Below are 21,688 nucleotides of genomic sequence, written 5' to 3' on the forward strand. Positions count from 1 at the left end.
CTAAAGAGGGAATTTCCAAGAATTGCTCTAGACTCCTTTTCCTTTAAGTGATTAGTTTGAATTGAACCGCACTCCATCGCGGGTCACACTTGCAAAGGCAAATGGAAATTTGTAAACCAGTGCCTTTCCCCTCATTGATCCACCTCTCTTCTGACTTCTTAACTTTGCTTTATTCTGATTTCTCAGCCCCTGATGAAGTCAGATACTTTCATTCCCCGGGAGGTTACTCTCTGGTTCCTTTACATACCAAGAAGAAAAAAGTTTGGACTTGGAATCAGTAAATGAAGAAGGTTTGGTCCAAGTTCTGTTCTTTTCCTTTTTTCACTCCTTCCTTTCACACATTTTCCACTAAACTCATCTCCCAAAACACTGCTCTAGCCTCTTGGTAACTATTAATTTATGAGGCAAGAAAAACAAGGTGGTTGTGAATTAACAAGAGTAGGACCATCTCTCTCCGTCAGCAGAAAAATCAATCTCTCCCAGGCAGTCAGCAGGTTTGGTTTTAAAAGACAGGGAAGATGACTGAAAAAAAAAGCAGGTGGCAGTGTGCCTTCTGGACAGGGCAGGAAGAGAGGCTCTTAAAAAACCCAGGGTTCTGGGATCTGCATCCCGCCTCCAAGTAAGCCAAGAAGTAGGCGACCCAGCAGGCGGGGCCCAGCAGCCCTGCTGTCAGCACCAGGGACGCAGCTAGGAGCCGGCTCACAGGGGTTTCCAGTTTGACCACAAGGCCAGCTCCATCTGAAGAGTCAGTCTTCCCCTCCCTTTCTGTCACTGGTTTCCTCCAAAACAATATTATGGTTCTCATTTTATCTTATTTATGGTCCCAGAAGGAGGGGATAGGTCAATGATCTTTTATACCTATTTTACAGATTGAGAAACAGAGGCTGAGACAATTTAAATGACTTCCCCACAGCTCAGGAAGAGAAAGGACTAAACAGAAATCCTGATCCCTTCCGCAGGGGAGACCCCCCCTCTCATTTCTTTGATAGCCGTTCACCTTGGGCATGCTACTCAACCGCTCTGTGCTTCCAGTGTACTACAGGCTGTCTGGATTCCAGACCCTTGATTTCTCTTCCAGGTGCATATGAAATAGGATTCCAGCCACAATGACCCTCAGGCTTTGAGACCAGAGAACAAAGAAGCTGAGGATGTTTGTACAAAACCTACAGCTATAACGCACATTCAGTGACAGGCTTGGGAGCATGCATTCCCAACTGCTCCCTGCTCGCATCCACCTTGGTACCCAGTTGGGGTTCGCCATCAGATCTGTGGGCTCCAGCTGCCAACTGCCCACGGGCTTGGCAGACAACACTGGACGAGGAGTCAGCAGACCCCGATCCTGCACCGGAGGCTCTGCTGCAAATCACTTCATGACCTCGGGCAAGTCCCCGAGTGGTCTCTTCTGTTCAACTAGGGCCTGCCTAGACCGTCTCTGAGGACCCTTTTATCCCCAACATGCAGTGAGTCGAAGAATTAAATATGAGAGAAAGTGAGTTAGATGAGCACATTAGATCAAGGGGAGGGACCACCAGCAACCAAATTTGAGCAGGTCACTGACCTCTTGGTGCCAAACTTTCATCCGTTGTAAATGGAATAATGATAGTACCAACATCATAGGGTGGCTGGAGAAGCAGTAAATGAGTTAACTCACATAAAGCATTTAGAATAATTTGGGGCACATAGTAAAAATTCTCAAAAAATGCTAGCTGCTCTCTCTCCTCCCTTTTCCCCTCCCCCTCTCTTCCCCCTCCATCTTATTCTCACAACCATTATTATTATTATTGTCATTTTTATTATTATCATAAACACTTGTGCCCTTTGGAAACAGAAATGAATATTAGCACTAAGAGGGACTTCTGTTACTTGCTCTTTAACATATAGCTCATTATGCACATATTCTGAAGGGAGAAAGCAGGACCCACAGAGATGAGACTACAGAAGCAGGTGGCCAGAAAGGAAGAAGTGTGATACAGCAGAGCTGGCCCCTTGCCTGCTATGGTGATGCTTGGTGTCCTCGCCCCCTGGGTTGCCAGAACAAATGCCAACAGCATCTCTAGCTCCCTTTCCTGGTGGGGGAGGGCTGTGCATGCCTGGATGAGGACGGTGATGCTCATGCTGATGGACCCCTCAACTGTGCCATTGAGGATGCTGCGGTTCTGAGTTCTGCCAAGAGAGACAGCAGGTTGCAGGGAACCAATCACCTCCTGAACAAGGAACTGTGACTTCAGAAGAGCTGGCCTGAATGGGAGGGCTTAGCTGGCCAATAGGTGGCCATAAAACCAAGAGCTATGGGGATCATACCAAGGACCACCCAACTGGCTATCCACTGAGCCCAAAGACCACATGGTGGTCATCTAGACCACCTAAGATTGAAGGAGCCTCACAAAGGATAGGACCTAAACTTGCCACTATACAAACAGGGACATGGAGGCTCTGAGAGGGGGCTGGCTTATTCAAGATCATTCAGTTACTCAGAGGCAGAACCAGGACGAGAAAGATGTCTGCCTCTTTCTCCTGCTCTAGTGGTCTTACCTTTAAATGACACGAAAAGTCCCTTTGCACTGCAGAACCTGCCTCGTGATACTTCTGAGTCAAAGGGAGGTCTCTGCAAGCCATGCTCAGCTTCCTTTTTCTCTCACACAGATCATTGCATCACTGCAGGCCCCAGCAAGAGCAGCTTCTCTGTGCTAGCCTTCTCCTGTTGCCCCAAAGGCTACTCTGCAAATGTTAACTTTCCACTGGGAGATTTACTTACTACTCAGAATATGGCACGTGCATGACACCAATTGGAATACAAGGGATTGAAGTCGATTTGGGACAGCCTGCCAGACACCACACCCTGAACCCCACACCCTAGCTTATCTAAAACATTTCAAAATATAGAAGTTACATCTGAAAATATGCAGAGAATAATCTCTTAAGAAAATCAGGAACTGGTGACAAAGATGGCGTGGCTATACTGAGCCCTCGCTCTCACATGACAACGGTCATCAGGAGCTTGGACGACAGTCCCGCCGGGCCCCCATCTCTCTCTGGCATTACCTGCCCAGCCCTTGTGTGCATCTGAGTCTGAGATCCCAGGTCCATGCAGGTGGTTGTTTTCTGTGTGCATCTTGTCTGCCCAAGTAGATTGCACATTTCTGAAAGCAGGAAGCTGCCATCCAAAATACTTTGCTCAGAGCTAGACACTTAACAGATGGCTTCACAGCCTAAAATTAGCCTTCCACATTCTTTTTTTTTTTTTTGCTTTGCTTTAGTGTAAGAGATTTTAATATCTGTGAATTGAAAGAGTACTACCTCAGAGCTTCCTCTCCCTGACCCTCCCACAATCTCTGGAGATGTGGTCAGGGAAAGCAGGAGTCTGAGATTTCAAGATTCTGTATTCTGTTTTGTTTAGAGGTTTCTCAGCGTATCAAAGTGAGCTCAAGGGTGATGCTGCCGTGTTAAGAGAATGACACGGGAATAACCAAAATCCGACCACACACACAATGCTTCTTTAACAGCTTGACAGAGGCAGCCTGCTCATCGGAGAAATCTGACGGGTAATTCCCACTGTATTTCTGCAGGGTAGCCTGGAAGTAATTATCCTTCTCGCTGGTAAATCAATTAGGAAAGGAGGATCTAACACTCCTCCCCTCCTCTAAGAAGGTAATCCTCTAACACTAATGGGCAGAAAACCCAGGCACCAGAGTTCCTACTAACAGATGAAAGCACTCGCCTGGACTTTGTGTCTGTGGGCAGGCCAGCCAAGCTGTGGCAGGTCCAAGCAGACAGCACGGCCTGGCTGGTCCAGCAGAGGTGAGTGGGGATCCTGACCCCCCGCTGACCAGATACCTCAGAGAAAGCAAATGGCTCATCTGCCTGAGCCTCAGTTTTTTGACCTGCCAAATGGGAATAAAACTACCAAGCTCAGGGGATTAACAGTGAAACTTAACAGAGGGTAGAAATGAATTTAGTCCAGTGCCTGGAATTTAGTAAGAGCTCTATAAAAAAGTGTTTCTCCTACTGTGATGTCAGCCCTTACAGTCCTCCATCCCCACTCCATCCCTCCTCCATCCACACACACAGGCACACACACCTCTCCCCTGCAGTAATTTGATCGCATTCGCTGGCAGTCAGGATGGTCTATGTTCTCCGTTCACTGTTTCCAAATCTGCAGGTGGCAGCTGCTTTTGAGCCAGAGCAATTAGGCCATAACACGCCTGCATTTCTCTTTCCACTCAAAGATTTGCTCTCAAATCGACACGCATGGTAGCTCAGTCCCTGTCTGGTTGAGGCACAAAGACTTCAGCCTGTTTGTATAAAGCACAACGCTGTTCAATGCAGGCTTGACCTTGGCACACACCACTCTGCATTGGCCCAAAGACAGAGTCCACTGATAGTAGTGAGTTCTAGGAACCCAGGGGTGTTTATCTCCTGCCAAGGGGAGGGGAGGCTGTGAGCTGGAGCTCAGACACCACACCCCAGCAGAGCCCCTCCTCCAGGGGCAGACCTCATACACCTCGGGAGCTAATGCACTGCTCTCCGTCTTCAAAGTGCTGGGCTCAGACATCACCCAGACAGTGAGCTCAGTGGCCAATGGCCAGCCAAAGACAAACAGTGAGGGATGCAGAATGCACATCAAATACAACTAGGGCAGGTCAAAGCCATTAAAATAATCCTGATGCCACTGCACCACAAGGTGGTCTAGAATTCAACTCAAGTATCTCTCCGGCACTTCATATCAATACTCTCATCTGGAAAAAGATGAGTCGGTATGACTAGTCCAAATCTCAGCTTCCTTAAGGGAGTCCGGCATTGCCAGATGTATCCTAACTTGCCCCCCCAAATAAAAGCTCTTGGGAAGTCTGTTGCAGACCCACCATTTACAAGTAACACAGCCTGGTGTGATATGCACAGAGGTCATTACCTTGCCTGCCTTCTAAGGTGGCTGGGAGGGCTGGCGATTATAGAGCGAGAGCTCTTAAGGGAACCTTAGTATAGTAGATGCTCAATTAATGCTACCTAAGCTCGCTGTACAGATGTTAACACTTCTCCTCTCAACTCAATGGCTATCTGCATTTGGAGATTTCATGTTGTCAGAAAAGTGTTAAGAAGCTTTGGGAATACCTACACTAATACAGGCACAATTTACTGTTTTACTAGGGGTAACGGAACTCTGATGTACTCACAGCCTCCAGGAAAGCAGTAGCCATGCGTTAAATAAGTAACACATTAGGTGAAAAGCAAGTATTTGGACAAGATTAGCTGGAAGAATCTGCTGCAGACTACTGCCACTAGCCAGTTGAAGATCATGGGGAGCTACAGATAATTTGGGTGCAGAGAGAACCAAAAGAATCATGATGAATTCAAGCTGAGATGAGACTCCAGATGACCACAGGTTTAAACTTCAAGACATATGTAACAAAGAAACAACAACAAAAGCCAGTTGCATTACAAGGTCATGGGGGGAGGGTATAGCTCAGTGGTTGAGCTCATGCTTAGCGTGCTCGAGGTCCTGGGTTCAATCCCCAGTACCTCCATTTAAAAAAAAAAGTAAATAAATAAAAAAACTAATCCCCCCATTTTTTTAATTAAAAAAACTAAATAAAACCCAAGGTCATAATGGCCCAGAGCACTAGACCAATAAGCAAATAAGAGTATTTTCATTTACATCTAACTGTCACTTTGCCTGAGTGGCTTGAGCAGTGCAGGTCTAGTAAACCCAATACTCTGGTTAAGAGAGTCACCACGAAGGATGCTTGTGCGTCATCAGTGTCCAGCGGCTCCAAATACAGGCAAACACGCTTATAGTAAAATGAAACCGAATCTAAGTTTATCTCCGCTTGGATGATTCAGAAAGCATTTCAGGATCCCACAGTCCCTTTATGAAATTAATCTATATTGCTATTTCCAAAATAAATATATAAACCCATGGCATTCATGAGCCTGTCTTTTTGTCTTTCCCTGAACTGAGTGAAGAAAATGTCCGTACTTTTAACTTTCTGGGTGACAGTGTCTCTTAGGTGGCATTTAATTGTGCTTTGGAGGTGGTTCTCAGAAAAGACAAGACAAAACAGACCTAACTTTTGTTAACTGAGTGATAATTCCTGTGAGGAACTGCTCCAGAGAGCCCATGGTCTGAACATCACCTCTGGGAAGGAGAAACGGAGGTGCATCTCTGCACCAGTGGTCTCCAAATCCCAGCTGCACGTTCTTCTAGCCCTCAGCATCAGCCTTATCCCGCCCTTGGTTTCCCACACGACTGAGCACCTCTAGGTTATACCAAAAAGAGGTTAACAGTCAAGAGTGGAGAAAAATGGCAGAAGACCGAAAGAAGTGTCGTGATCAGTAGGAGTCCAACAGGCACCACACATGACAGATGACTACCAGAATGGATGCAAACAGGTGTGACCCTTCAAGTGCCACTTGGGAAAATCCTCACAAAGACAGGTGATCCACCACCTACATGAAGATGTGATTAATTCTTGTGGTCCAGACAGAGGTCAGAGATCAGCACTGAAGGGCACCTGCCATCTGTCAAATACCCACCCCCTGCTTCTTCCAGAGTGCAGACACCCCCTGTGATTCTCCGGCCCCAAGCTACTGTGGGGGATGGGAGGAGCTTTAAGCTGGGAGTTAAAGAGACCAGGTGTCCATTCTGCTGCTAACCAGCCTAGTGCCATGGGCGAGGCTCCGTGGGCCTCAGCTTCCTTCTTAATGAAGGGAGAGCGCAAAGGAAGACTTGACATAGACCACTGCTGAGTTGATTGGGTCAAGTTTTATCATGTGTCCACATGGGCATGGCACCAAGCTTTAATTCAAGGTCACAAAGCAACTGCCTCAAGTTCCCAGGTCAGGACTAGACCATCAATTCTGAAGCCCAGGGCTGTGATTACATGGAAGGGAAAGGAGCAGAGCGTGGTCCAAAGCAAAGACACCTGGTCTGAGCATCAGAAATCCCATGCTCTAACTCTGGCTCCATTTCTTACCCGCCTCTGTGGTCTTTTCTGGCTTCAGTTTCCTCATCTGGGAATCGAGACTATTGGAATAGATGAAGGATCCTTAATCAAGACTCCACGGACACCTTGGGTCCACAGATGGAATTCAAGGTGTTCATAAATATCTAAAAATTGTTTGCAAAATTTTGCATGTGGGGGCATGTTTCTAAAGAGGAGGCCTAGCACTTTAATCACATTTGCAAAGGAGCTGCAGTTCAAAAACTATCAACAACTGCTCGTATAGATGAAATCTATGATCCCTTCCATCCAGCTCTAATGTTCAGTAATTCAAATAACAATATTGAGAAATGGGAAAAGGACAACCCTTTGGGACAAAGAAAAGAATGACTCAGCTAAAACCAGCAACAGGCACCTAAACGGCTGTCTTGATCAGCAGAGTTTTGGCACTTGGCTGGGAGGCACAGTCCCAGGTGTGGGGACTCCTGGAGCTGGCTGGATCTCCGGGCATCAATTACCAACGCTGAACCAGGAGTCACCAATCCTGCTTCTTCCCTTTGCTGAGGACAGCCAGGTGGGAGTGAGGAGAAGGGGTGGCTGGGCTGTGATGTTAAGGGTCTGAGTCCAAGTTGCCCTGCTTTGAGTAGCACAATCATGGTTCTAAGCCACCGCTTGGACTCCACCAGGTTGGACTCAGAGATCAGGGACCTCTGCACACTGGGTTGAAGATCATCCCTGAGCCTACCTCGCTAAAGAAAGGATTTGCAAAACCACTGGGGAATGCAAACAGATTGCAGAAGGAGAGCTGGGGAGTGCCATTTTCAGCATTTAAGAAACTCTGAAATGGCCTTTTATATCGGTGGTGTGTTTACTGGGGCCAGATCAGCCTAGTTTCTAAACAGCAGTACCCTCCTAGCTGGGGAAAGAGCACCTCTCCCCAAAGCCAATATATTAGAAAGCATTTCATTTCTAAAACCATTCACCACTCCACGCAACTCAGGCCCCCTCTTCCCAGTAGGTCTCCACGAGCAAAGTCTGACCTCACACAATTTCACTCATGTCCTGGCTGTTAAGTGAAGAGGAAAGACAGAAAATCAGAGGCTGGCAGAGTCAGTTGGCTCCCCTGTGCCTCAGAATGAGCTCTGGCTGGATCCAGTGGAAGAATCTAGGAGCTGCCTATCCTTGGCAAAAACCAACTCCCTGTTTACATGGAGGGTTCTGAAAAGAGACCAGCAAAAAGGAGGCTGCAGGAGAACTCAGCTCTGGAGTCCAGCAGTCCCATTCTTAGATTCTAGGTCTGTCACTCACCCTATTACTTGTTACTGTCTGCCTTCAGGCTAGAAAGTCATGTAATCTCTCTGAGCTTCAGTTTCTTCATCTGTAAAATGGGGACAGTAGTCTTTTTTGCCACATAGATTCATCACGAGGATAAATGAGATACGGTATATAAAGCACATAGCACCATCCTTGGCACAGAGGAACCCCTTACATAGTTATATACTGTTACTGTTGTGAGTATTATTATTATTATTATTATTATTATTACTATTGTTACTACTATATCAAAGCAGGTGTTAGAACTACAGTGTCTGTGGCATTCTTGGCATATAAAACGGGCAGTCTATCAGCGATGCGGTGGCTACTGGTGTTTTTTTCCTTAACTCCTGCCCTTGGCCGCCCTGCCACTCCACAAGGAGTGCTTAGGACCCACCGACCCCTCCTCTCACCTTCCTTTTGTTGGTAGGATTGACGTAGAGGTAACTGAGGACAGTCTTCAAACCCACTTTGTCATTCAGCTTTTCATAGGTGGTGCCATAATCCGTGGATCTGCAGGTAAGAGAGAAAGAAAGAAAGGAAGAGATTGTTTTACCAAATGGGGGATTGTGTTTAAAGGGGAGCCCGGCTCTCCCTCAACCTGCATCTTTGTTCCCAAATCACATGAGTGCTTAAAAGTGTTCTTCAGAGATAAAAGGCCCCATTAATTTTGGAAGAGCAATTAGACTAATGCATCTGCTCACTACCTGAGCTCGCTCCCCTCTGCTCCTGGCCTTTCTCGGAGACCTACTTTCCGGCCCTTTGTGAGGCTGTGCAGTGAAAGGAGCTGCCGGAGCCCGGCTGCCTCCCACACTCAGCTCTCTGGTCCCGCGCACGCGTGGTGCTGCGGACAGAGGCACGAATTCCCGCCTGGAGCTGTGCATGAAGACCAAGGGGAGAAAGGCCAGACCTTCTCCTGAGGTCCCTGAGGTGCAACCGACTTCACACTCCTCCACTGAGCCTGAAGCCTGGCAACCCTCAGAGAGGCAGGAAGTGCTGTATCCAGGAGCTTGTGGGGTCCAATGGCCAAATCTGGCAGGACTGGTGGAGAGTCTGATGCTCTACACAGGAGAAAAAGCCCGGGACATGGACTGCAGCCAATAAGCTCATCATCCCAACGAGCCTGCTGGCTACCCGCCCCCTCCACTAAGTCTAATTTCCAGGGCTCTGATCTTATACCAAGACCACAAGTCAGGGCTCAGAGAACAAAGGCAGACCAAGCGACCCACAGGTCCCTTCCTCTCCATCCCACCTCTCCACGATGGAGCAGGGACAGCAGGCACCCAAAAATGGATTCAATTAGCCAACCTCCCTGAGGCTCCCACCTCACTGCTCCAACCCCCACGCCACACGTACCTCCCTCTGCTTTCAGATCACCAGTACCATCAGGTTCTCACCCCCTTTCTGCCATCGCCTTCCTTGGCTAAACTCACGAATCCTTTCCCACTAGAGCTTTAGACATCACAGAGGCCACCTCATTCTCTCTATGGCCAAGTGACCTCATGGGTGCCTGCATTCCATCTCAAATCTCAGTTCCTGACTCTGGCCCTGTGTCTCCCCTAGAAACTACCTGCCCCTGCCTTTTCTGTCATCCTTTACCCACCTTCTAATACTAATCTGCTTCTGCCGTGGCCCAAGCTTAGCTTTACAAGTCTCATAGCCAAACTGTGTGATGACCCTTAAGAATAATCCCCGTCTCCATCCAATTTGGCTAATTCTGTGTCTCAGGCCCGGCTAAGTACCCACCCTCATCTCTGTTAAGGCTTCCCTGGCCCTTTTCCCAGTCACCACTCATCTCTCCTCTGCACCAGAACAAAGTTCCCCATCCGTTACACACCCAAGGCACACGCTGTGCGTGCCTCTTTTATTCTTTGATATTGTCATGATTAGTTTCCTTACTTTCTGTTTCCCCAACCACAATGCAAGCTGGTCGAGAACAAGGAACTTCGGAATACACTACAGGGAGAGGAAAGAACATGAACCTGGGGCTTAGCGAAGTCTGTGTTCCATTCCTAGATGGGCAGCTACCGGCTGCGAGACCAGACGCCGGTCACTTAACCCGCCAGAGCCACGGGCTTCTTATTTGAAAAATGGGGACAATTTAACCTCATGAGGCGTTTGTGAGGATGCAAAAATACAACCCATGGGAAGCCTTCTAATAGGATGTAGCGGACTGAAATGTCAAAAAATAAATGAAAATACAAACGACACTCACTTCTCCTTTCTCCGAAATAGAATCAGGCCTTGAACATCATATGCATTCAGCACGTTTACTGAATAGACGAACCTCAGTATTTCTAATCCCTCCCGAGGCTACAGGCCCCACATGGTCATCAGTTATGCTAACTTTGATGGTCAGCCACCCCCAAAACTGACTGCTTATCTTCTGTTTCCTGTCTACCTGAGGCACTAGGAGTCACTGCCAATCAGAGAAAGTCTTGCCTTTATCTCTCGAACCCAGCTCAGTCTCCAAGTCTTAACGATTCTGTCTCCTAAGTAACGTAGACCCCTGATCTTTCCATCCTCATTCCAATGCGTGGCTCGTGTATCACCACTTCTGAAACAATCTCCCAACTGGATGCTCCTCTTCTACTTTCTCCCCCTCCCATCAATTGCCATGCTGTCATCGGGTTATATTTCAACCGTGCAGATCTGTCCACCTCCCTCCCTGGCAGTAATTACCCACTGCCTGTACACAGTGAAGCTATAGCTTCCAAGCTTAGTCTTGTAAAATCTGGCTACACCTTCACTTACTAGACCATATCTAGTCGCTTGCTCCTCTGCCCCTGTCTCCCCAGCCTCACTAAACTCTCCTGAATGCCATGCATTTTCATTGCCTCCATTTCTGGCACATCATTTCCTTCGCCTGAACTAGCTCCAACCCCTGGTTCCTCTACTTGGTAAATTTCTCTCCAACCTTCACACTCTACTCCAATATCACTCCCCTTCCAACTTCCTCCCTGGGAAATTAATCACCATTTCCTTCCTGTTCTCATACTACCTTGTGAATATTTCTATTCCAGCATGTATCCTATTGTTGTGACCATACTAGTTTTATCCTGGGACCTCCTCCTTGACTATACCTCCCTATGGGCAAGAACCATTTCTCATAACAGCCCCAACGCCTTGCACCATGTCTGGTACAAAGCAAATGTTGAACGTTGTGATGTTTGTATTGCTTTGTTTTGTCTTTATTTGCAAGAATGAATGAAGGAATAAACTTGTCCAAACGTACTCGTGAGTTCTTGGCCAAATACTAACGTCTAGAGGCAACTCAACACAGAGCCACACCTAGGAAACACACCTAACACAGGAATGCCAGCATGACTTACAGACTGGTCAGACCTAGCAGCGTTGGATGCCACAGATGGATCTAGAGTTCACTCACTCACACAAGCATTAAGGCTAAATGACCAGTCACCCTGACCTCCTACCCTACCCAAGGCAGGGGAGACGACACACCATAATCTCTAGGAAATGTTAATAGGATATTTTACTAATACAAACAAAACACTTTATTAATACAAACAAAATGTTAATACAAGCAAAAATGCAAACAAAACAAAACAATTCACTTCTTGAATCTACACTCTTGAAGGCATAAAGACAGCATAGTGTAGGGAAAGAACATTGAACTTGGAATCTGGAAGTCTAGACTCTAGAAATGATTCTGAAATGGATGCAAAGTCTTACCCAGGAAAGGTCAATTTTCTAAGCCCATTAAAGAGAAAATTCTTCTGACACTTGTTAAAATGGAAAGGCAGACTTCATTCAGGACCAGTGCGATAGGTAAGGGGACCACAACAATGAGGTTTCCACATCAAGGAGGGAGACTGGGCTCAACCCTCAACACAACAAGATAAACAAGGAGTTTACAGCCAGAGAGAAAGGTGGGGGTCAGTGGGTAGAGCATGACTAAGAGGGTGGGGAAATTCTCTGCTGAACTAACCTGACAGAATTCTTGCTGAAGGCAGGTCACAGTGATCAGACATACCCAAGGCATTAATGGCGGATGAGGAATTTGATCAGCTATTGAGTATAAGCAGATATGGAGTGTGATGAGATACTGGTTAAACTGCTAAAATTGGGCTCTGGAGGACACACCCAAGGACAGGGCCTAGTTGAAAAGAGCTCAGAGGATGCTGACCAGAGCTTGGTCAAGAAGAGAACCTGCGTCAAGCTCCCTCCTATCACCAACACAAGAGGTTTAACTCTGATAATCATAAGGCCCTTTCTGGGCTTTCAATCTTATCATCCCACCAACACAGCACTAAGCTGTTTTCCAACTAGAGACTTCTCCTCATGCTATATACAGCCAACATCTTCCTTGTAAGAGAGAAATTCTCAGGACTCCCTGCATGATTGATGTCACAACTAACTTCCTTCCAGAATCCAAATAACTCTCATCAAAGGTGGTGTGCTGCGCACCACTCACAGTCCCCTTTCTGCAAACTGCACAACAGATTCACACTGACTTCGCTGTTTTCCAAAAGCAGCTGCTCCAAGTAGGGGCTTCCCAACAAAGGATTCTCCAAGGCTCAGCCTCCTCCTTGCCTCCGGCAGCTGCTGCTCATTCAGGAAAACAGAAACAGGCCTAACTCAGTGCAGACACCTCCCTGGGGCCAAAGTAGCCCTGGATCCTGTCCTTTCCAGCATGGACACAGCATCCCGCTTTGACCACAGGGATCTCTGGGCCCCCTATGCCCAGGGGGAGGGGCAGCAGGCAGAGAGACCTCGGGGCCACTGCCGGAGACAGCTATGCCTGCAGAAGTCACTTTTACAAGCAGACCATCCTCCACCTTGTGACTCCAGACATCGGCCGGTGGGGTCCCTTAGAGGAAGCAGGCTCATTTCCCCTACTTGAAGGCTAGCTTTCCCAAATCTTGACCTTAGGCTCCTAACCCTGAAGTGTCCAGAAAGCAGGAAACATCACACACATGTCTTTGTCTTTTGTTATGAATTATTTCCAGTGCACAGAAAAACACAAGATGCCAATCATATACCCTCTACTAGATCTATATGTTGCTTATGAATACGAATACTCCATAATCTTCCGAGTGTTTCTACATTTACATAAACATTATCATACAGGATATATGTCCTGTAGCTTCTTATTTTGCCCAGCATTCAGTTTGGGGGATTTTACCCATGTTGACACACCCAGCCATTGATTCATTCCTTTTAACTGCTGTAGAGCATTGCAGCTTACCAATAAATCCCTGGCTATTTATCCTTTCAACCACTGATAAGCATTTTTGCTCTTTTAAAACTTGCTATGATAAATGTTTCAGTCTTTATTTTTACACCTGACTTCTTGCGCATCTGAAAAAATTATCTGTTTTTTTTTTTTGGAGAGATAATTTCACGTGCACTTACCACTCATACTCCATGCACAACTTCTACTTTGCTGATCACTGACCAATTTTTCTCTAAGGATGCTGTACCTTCAAAGAGCTTCCCTTCAGCAAAAACCGGGTCCTTCTTTATTCCCAAGGCCTGAGTCCACAGCTTCTGACCAGTCTCATCCCAGCGACCCCTGGCTTTAGAATCCTGAATTCTAGAGTGTCTGAACCCACTCCCAAGCTGAGGCCCTTGAATCCTGGCCACAGGAGCTCTGTCTCTGGTTTGCCCACTTGCATCACTGTAGGTCACCTGCTCTGTGGCTCCATCACCTGCCCAGGGACCCACTGCTGTCTGGCTGGGCCTCCGAGCTGCCAACCACTCACACTCTTCCCTAGGTCCCCGAGGCTGACTGGTAGACCAGACATCTGCCCTCTTCAACCTCCCAAGACTCTTGGTCTGAGCTCTTTGACCATTCAGGAGCTCCTGATCCATTCTGATAGATCTTCAGAAGAGCTCTGCATGGGCCAGGAGGACCTCCCTACATCCCAGGAGGGCTCCCTAGCCTAACCTGCCATAATCCTGGTAGTTACCCAGGGCCATGCTCTCAGTGACAGTTTCCAGAGCTGAGTTGTGAATATGGCCTACTTTCATCCGCCCAGCAAGCTCCCACTCCTCTAGTGAGCTTCTGGGGGAAAGGCTGGAGGCAAAAGGCATACGAGTTCCTATTTTAAAAGTGAAAAAACAGAAAAGAGAAACCTTCAGCCAATGCAGCTAAGTCAGCTTCTCGGAAGAGCTGGGCTAGAGCTCAAACACCACCCCCCACCCTGTTCCCAATGCCACGTTCCTGCCAGAGGTGCGAAGGCCCTCTGCCAGTTCTCACTGGGCCACCAGATGTTCAGGATGGGGGCAGGCACACTGCTCTCCTAACCCAGCCAGCCGCCTTCCCCTTGTCTGCCGCCTGCGCTGCTCAGACCCCCTCCTCCTGCCCTCTCCAACCTCCGCCCCCGAGAAGAAACTGAGAAATTTCAAGTCTTTTACTCTTTGGTTCTCTGATCAGCCTTTCATCTTCTCAGTGGACTCCCTTCTCTGTGACACAATCTAAAATTAGCAAACAACCTCAGTCCTGATAGTCCTTTTTCCTGTGAGGAATTGTATTTTGTTTTGCTTGTTTCTTAATGCTTACCAATCTATCCTCTATTACGGCTTCTCCTCTGTGCCAGGTAATGGGCTTGCCCCCTCCCTTCCTGAACACTTAAGAGCAGATCTAGCTCAGGTGAGTGAACTGCTTTCTGGAAAAGGGCCAGAGAGCAAATATTTTAGGTTTTGCCAATCTCTATCACAACTACTCAACTCTGCCCTTGTAGTTCAAAAAAAAAAAAAAAGAAAGAAAGAAACAAGGAAACAAACAAAAAAACAGCCTAACAGGATGCATTAATGAATGGGTGTGCTGTGTTACAATAAAACCGTATTTCCAAAAGCAGGCAGTGCATAACGTGGTGGCCACTGCTCCAGCTGATTGCAATATCAACCCCTGCCATCCCCACCACCAGCCAGGCTCCTCCCACTCTCTTTTTGTCTCCAAGACAACTTCCCAAGATTCTAGCCAGGGCCTCTGATGCCCTAACTCACTCTTCCCTGCCTGGCTGCCACGGGGTCAAAATGCCTGCCCACGTCTGGCACTCAGGCCTTCGCGGCACCTCCTGTTTCCTGCTCTCCCAACTTGCTTACGGCTGGCAACTGTCATTTCCTTTTTGACTCCAGCTCTAGTACTAATTACATCGTGGAGACTTTTCCTACAACTTCAGCCCACACCCTCCTCTGCATCTAGATGAACAGCACCTAGGAGTCCCCTGTTTATTCTCTGAATATGCATATGTACTTCTGCTCTTTTCAGCAGTTACTGAAAGCTCTTTAAAAGGAATATAACAAATGAAATGTCTTTTGAATCTCGGAAAGTGCAGAGCCCTAAGTGGAGAAAATAAGGCAGATGGCAGCAGGGCAAAGACAGCTAGGCTCAGCACTGGAAGACGCAGCTGTGTGAGCTCTTCACGGCTCTGAACAATAGGGCTGTTGTCGCGAGGGCTCAGCAGAGAACAGTGAGGTACCTGGTCTAGCATCTGATAAACCCTTGGGCCAGAAACATGGATGGCTGTCATTCTTATGAATACTCCAGATTATATTGTTCTCAAGGGAAATCACCTTGTTTTCTTTTCCTTGATTTATACTCTCTACACTTGGTGGGTGAGGCACATGGATGCTCAATTAATCATTAAAGAATCTTTGGCCACTGTCCCCAGTTGCTGTCATAAATGTATAGTATGGCCCAACTACCTGGGGAATCAAAAGGCAGAACCGTGCCTCCAAGGGCCAGGCCTTGGGAAGACCCCACCAGCACTCCCGCGAACATTTCACTGAGGTCAGTCAACTATACTGAGGATGGCCAACAATCAAAGACCAGAAGCAAAGAGGGGCTCCAGTGTCTGGTGAACCACAGCCCCCTCTGAGGGCAGAGTCAAGAGTTTCCCCAGCACAGCTCCAGACCCATGGCTTCCCAGAGAGTCCTTATGATGGAGATGGGAAAACCACTGGTACTTTCCTCTGGCCTGCTGCACCTCCCCATCCGAGGGCCAGTGCCCAAAGCTGCATTAATTTGTATCTCTGCAATGGCAGAAGCCCAGCCTGACCACAAATAACCAGCCAGAAAACTAATTTCAGACTCTGAGCCAAAAGCAAGAGATTGAAATAGCTTCATTCTCCAAGTGAGTACTGGTCCCACCCTCTGCTTCAGAAAAACCACAGGCAGACTGATGCCAAGACAGAAGCTCACATGGCTCTCAGGGGCCTCTTGTGTCATCTGACTCCATAGCCGGATCACCTAGTCTCCCAAAGAAAGACACAATGATGCAGGGTAATGAATGTGTTCCTGCCCCAGTTTTCTGAATGAGAGCCATCGCTGGCTTCCAAGTGCAGGAAATTGGAGGCTATCTGACTCTGGAGACCAGATCATGCAGAATTCATGGTTCACATCAAATATAAAATGTAGACCCAGCAGCAGCACCATTCCAGCTCAGATCTAGGAGATGTGGGGTGTGTGGGCTTGGCCAAACGTTCAGATCATTGGTCTTTCTTTCCCCTTGATGTCTGAACACTCTATTCTAACCGAAGAATCTGTTCAGGCAATAGGGTTGTTGAGTTGTTGTTCTGAGGATTCAAAATGACAAGAGATCTCAGTCCTGTCAGCCAAGAGGCCCATTGGTGTCATACAAGTGAAGGGAGGAAAGAAGCCCTCCAGAGAAAGGAAAGAACATGAGTGGACCCCCAAGAGGATGTGACATCCCGTAATTCACTGCACCTCTGTTCATACGAACATAACAGAATGGCAATCATTAGGGGAAAGAATAAATAATATTCAGTGTATTTTACACACACACACACACACTATATAATAGCATTAAAGAATAAGGTAGATATCAAGATTATTGAAAAGTCTCTAAGACATTACTAAATGAAAAAGGCTACTGAATAATAACGCATTAAATACGCAAGCAGTATACCCAGACAAAACAAAAAATATATTTCCACCAGGTTTCTAAGTTGTGAATATGGTCTACTTATAAGTGCACTCTGAATTTTCTTATGGATAACACAAATAAATGGTAAAAGAAATTACTTTTGAATAGGGGACCAGGGTGGGGTGGGGTGGCTACAAGGACTTCAGTTTGTTTGTAATGTTGCAATGTTTTCAAAACAAAAGTATATCCATATAACACTCATGCAATTAAAAAATAGGAGCAATAAAGTGATTTGTTACTGAGCAGTTACAATGCAGATCCGTAAATTAACACATCTGTAGAGGGACTCTATTATAGATAATAATTTGCATTCAAAAAGACAGCCTGACGTAATCGTTAAGAGGATTCACTTCAGAGTCAAGCAGATTTGGTTTCAAATGCAGCCTGTGGAACCTCGGGCTAATTACAGAAGTCTCATGTTTCGTATCTGCTCAATGGGAATATAAATATCACTTTCATGGGGTTACTGTGACACTTCAATAGCCCTAATATCATGAAGTTCACTTCACTGCCAGTTGTTGGGAGGCCCGATGATAGAACAATAATGTCATCATTGGAGGAGAAATTGTCTTGCACATCTCTGGGCAAACAGCAGCTGAGTTATAGTTACCTCACCACCAGTGTGGGCAGGCTAATGCCCTCTCACTCCCACCCAATCGGCGGTAAACTACCACAAGCCATGAGGGAAGACGGTGGGGCTGCTCCACATGATCAGAGATAGCCTCCAGCAGGCGGCCAACACTTACAAATTAAAGCCTAGGGAAAACGGACTCAACTTTTTTCACTAAGTTTTCCCAGGTTAAAAAATAATGAGGCATGAGCTAGGAGGTTCTGGACAGTTTTATTTAGCAAGGCATCTCTATCTGGGGAGTAGATGTTTACCATTTCCCTTTAAAATTGCATGTAGCCAGTCTGGTCCCTGTGACATGCATGCAATTATGCCTGTTCGTGCACATCCAGAAACCCCCAGGATAAAATGTGTAGCTGCCTAATGGAGAAATAGGAACTGGTGAAGAGCCTTCAAACCATCCCTCCACCCTGGAGAAGCTAAATTCTGTGTCCCATTCATTTGTAAATCTTTCTCTTCCTGGGGGAAGCGCAATGCTTTGTATGTGGTAAGCCCTCAATGCATTAATTAATCCATCAGTTAAAGCGAGTCTGTGCCTCCTAGAAGCAGTCAGCCGTGGAGAGAAGGGAGTGTCTCCTTTTGCTGCTCTCCTCTTCCATGAAGCCTCTCATCTTTCTTGCCTCTGGTTTCCTAGCGCTCAGCATCTCTGTCACCTCGGGGAGCATTGTACCTGCTCTCTGGGGACACACATCTCCTCTCTTCTGCTATTGTTTTATGCCATTATTTAACTTTTTGTGTACGAGACTTCCTTTCTCCAGAGTAAGTCCTCTGAGGTCAAGGAATTACCTGGCATGTCTTTAACCCCTAACGCATGCTGAATAATACCATGCAGGCTGGATACTCAGGCTGAGTGAATGTGTCCTAGGGACTGAAAGACTCACATTCAGATAGATTTCCTTCTCCATGTGAGAGGTTCTGATGGGAGACACTAACAACAAAGCAGATGTTCCTTCAGGCAGAGCTGGTTCTATCAGTCATGTATTTTTATATTTAACTGAAGTATAGTCAGTTACAATGTATCAGTTTCTGGTGTACAGCATAATGTTTAGTCATACATACACATACATATATTAGTTTTCATATTCTTTTTCATTATAGGTTATTACAAGATATTGAATATAGTTCCCTGTGCTGTACAGTAGAAACTTGTTGTTTATCTATTTTATATATAGTGGTTGGTATCTGCAAATCTCAATCTCCCTATTTATTCCTTCCCATCCCCTATCCCCCCTGGTAACCATAAATTTGTTTTCTGGGTCTGGGGAGTCTGTTTCTGTTTTGTAAATAAGTTCGATACTATATGATATCACTTATAGGTGGAATCAGTTATCTTACTGGTCATTTGGTGAGAAAGAAGACTAAAGTCTTCCAACATCTGACACCTCCCACCCCAAGAAAGAAGAAATTCCCAGATACCCAGGAGTGAATTACAGTTCTCCCATTTGAGGCTCTTACACTGTAGACACTCCATCTCCTTATGGGCCCAGATATCTGAAATCTCATTCATCTCTTCTTCTAGAAAAATTATACATTGATGGCTGTGCTCCCTGCACTGTACCAGTTACACAACATTATTTAAACAATTGCCCTGTTGGACACTACATTCTGCACTCCAAACGCTCTTGACAATAGACCAGAGCTGTAGGGCATGAAAATCAGTTCTAGTTTTTTAAAGCTTCCCTTTGGAAAGCTAAATAAGAGAAAGAAGCAATTAGCTAGAAGTTGGGCTTGTTCTCAAGTCACAGAGTATTTCTTAAACCATCATGTGATCCTTAGAGAAATGTCCCTCTGAGATCTGAGGCAGCGCTCACCTGAACCCGAGGGGACGCGGACTGACTCAGGAGACTGGCACTCACATTCTTAGATAAAATAAATGCCACAGTCTGAGGTCTTTTTAAAAAATAAAAGGACCAAAATTATGCTACAAATATCATAAAATACAGAAAATAATAATGTACAACAAAGACATCAATTATAGCCACGCCATATAGAGAAAAATCCACTTAACCTTTGGTACGTTTTTTCCTCTAATCTGTATGTGTGTATGTTAACAAAATTTGGGGTCATTTTCTGTATACAGTTTGTGATTCTTGCCTTTTCACTTAACATAATATTTTAAGCATCTCCTCATGTTGTTAAGTATTCCTCAAAAATCATTTTAAAAGCCTTACAACATTCCAATGTATAAATGGATCATAATTTACTTTAATTGTCTTCTTGACCAGATGGTCAATTTCTGGTCAGTTCTTTATAATAAAAAACTTTGTTGTGTATTCTTCTACATAAATCTTTGTATGCATCTTTATTTGTTTCCTTAAAATGTTTTTATGTACATATAATTATTAGTTCAAAGGGTAAAAATTATCATTAATTTTCTTGTTATAAACTGCCTGACAGAAATATTCTGGCTAATCTGTACTTCCAACTAACAATATTTGGGAGCATCAGTTTCACTACACACTGGCCAACGGGCATTACCATTTTAAAGTTTCCAGACATAGGTATTCCAAACTACCAGATGGACACACACTTTGGCACTAAAGCATTATAAAAATGTGAGACCTTCTCTGTATCTTCACACCAGAATACCATGTCTTTAACCATGGTTCTCAAACTTTCATGACGCAGGATTCCTTCATACTTTTAAAAATTATTGCAGAGCCCAAGAGATTAATTCACATGTTATATCTATCAGTCTGTACCCTGATAGAAATTACAGCTGATAAAACTATGCAGTATTTATTAATTTACTTTAAAATAAGAATAGTACACAAATGTCACAATTTAATGAAAAACAACTGCAGTTTCCAAAACAAAGACAATTTTGTGAAAAAGAGTGTCCTTGTTTTACCTTTTTTGCAAAGCTCCTTAATATCTGGCTTAATGGAAGACAGCTGGATTCTCATATCTGTTTCTGCATTTGTTCTGTTATGCTATCACGTAATGTCATGTAGCTTCTAGAAAACTCCACTGTACACTTGCGAGAGAATGAGAATTAAAAAGGGCAAATAACATTTTATTATTATTAGAAAATAATCTGACTTCATTAAAGGGTCTTCCTGAAAGGGTCGTGGACATTCCTCAGGGCTCCTAGGACCCCCACTTTGAGATCTGCTGTTCTCTGCCAAACAACTAGATCCCAAAAGGACTGCAATTTCCAAAGAGATTTTTTAATTTAAATTAAAGCTATGGACTTCTTGCAAATCTCCTCTCACTTCAAACATTCTTCTTTGCCAGATCCTGTAGAGTTCAAATCCAGCCTCTGGAATAAAGCCTGCTCGGCTACGTAGCCGTCCAGTGATCTCTCCTTTCTCTGATTCTCTCCCCCTTTTACATCACTGCAGCACAATGTGGCCTCTACCCTCTGATTTTCAGAGTCTCTCATCCCCACCAAAACTATAAGCTTCTTGAGGTCAGGGATCAAGCCTCTGGTACACACTCGGGCTCAATAATTGATTTCTCGGAAGAATGCCACCCTAAGTCACTGTGGCATTTAAGTAACTAACATTTGCATATTGCTTTATGCAAAACACTTTCTCTTGAGATATTTCATTTAATTCTCACAATGACCCTTTCACATAGGTATTTTATCTTTGTTGCAAAAATGAAGAAATAGAGACTCAGAGAGGTTAAGTGTCTAAGTAAATGACAAGGCTGGAACTTGAACCCAGGTCAACGGAGTCAAAATCCCATGCACTCTACTTCAGTGCTTGGCTATTTATTGAAAGCAGTGGTAACTGAACATCTGCTTCACAGAGTATCACATGGTAGGGGCTGGGCTTCACTGACTCATCCTTTTAGGGATGCTCCAAAGGCATTGCCTACTAGGAGGTCCTGTGGGTATTAAAAAGGAGAGCATTTGAAGTCAAAATGAGGCTAGAATTCCTGCTCTC

At 45.6% G+C, this 21,688-nt stretch overlaps 1 protein-coding gene across 1 annotated transcript in view; it reads right to left on the bottom strand.

Annotated features, from left to right (window-relative positions):
- Positions 1–21,688, bottom strand: part of SORCS3 (sortilin related VPS10 domain containing receptor 3) — a 565,587-nt gene that overhangs the window by 299,822 nt on the left and 244,077 nt on the right. The window contains exon 3 of the mRNA XM_074373664.1: positions 8,666–8,765. Within this exon, the coding sequence (XP_074229765.1) occupies positions 8,666–8,765 (100 nt within the window). The remainder of the gene's footprint in view (positions 1–8,665; positions 8,766–21,688) is intronic.

The sequence above is a fragment of the Camelus bactrianus genome, chromosome 11, assembly GCF_048773025.1.
Source record: "Camelus bactrianus isolate YW-2024 breed Bactrian camel chromosome 11, ASM4877302v1, whole genome shotgun sequence".
NCBI lineage: Eukaryota > Metazoa > Chordata > Mammalia > Artiodactyla > Camelidae > Camelus > Camelus bactrianus.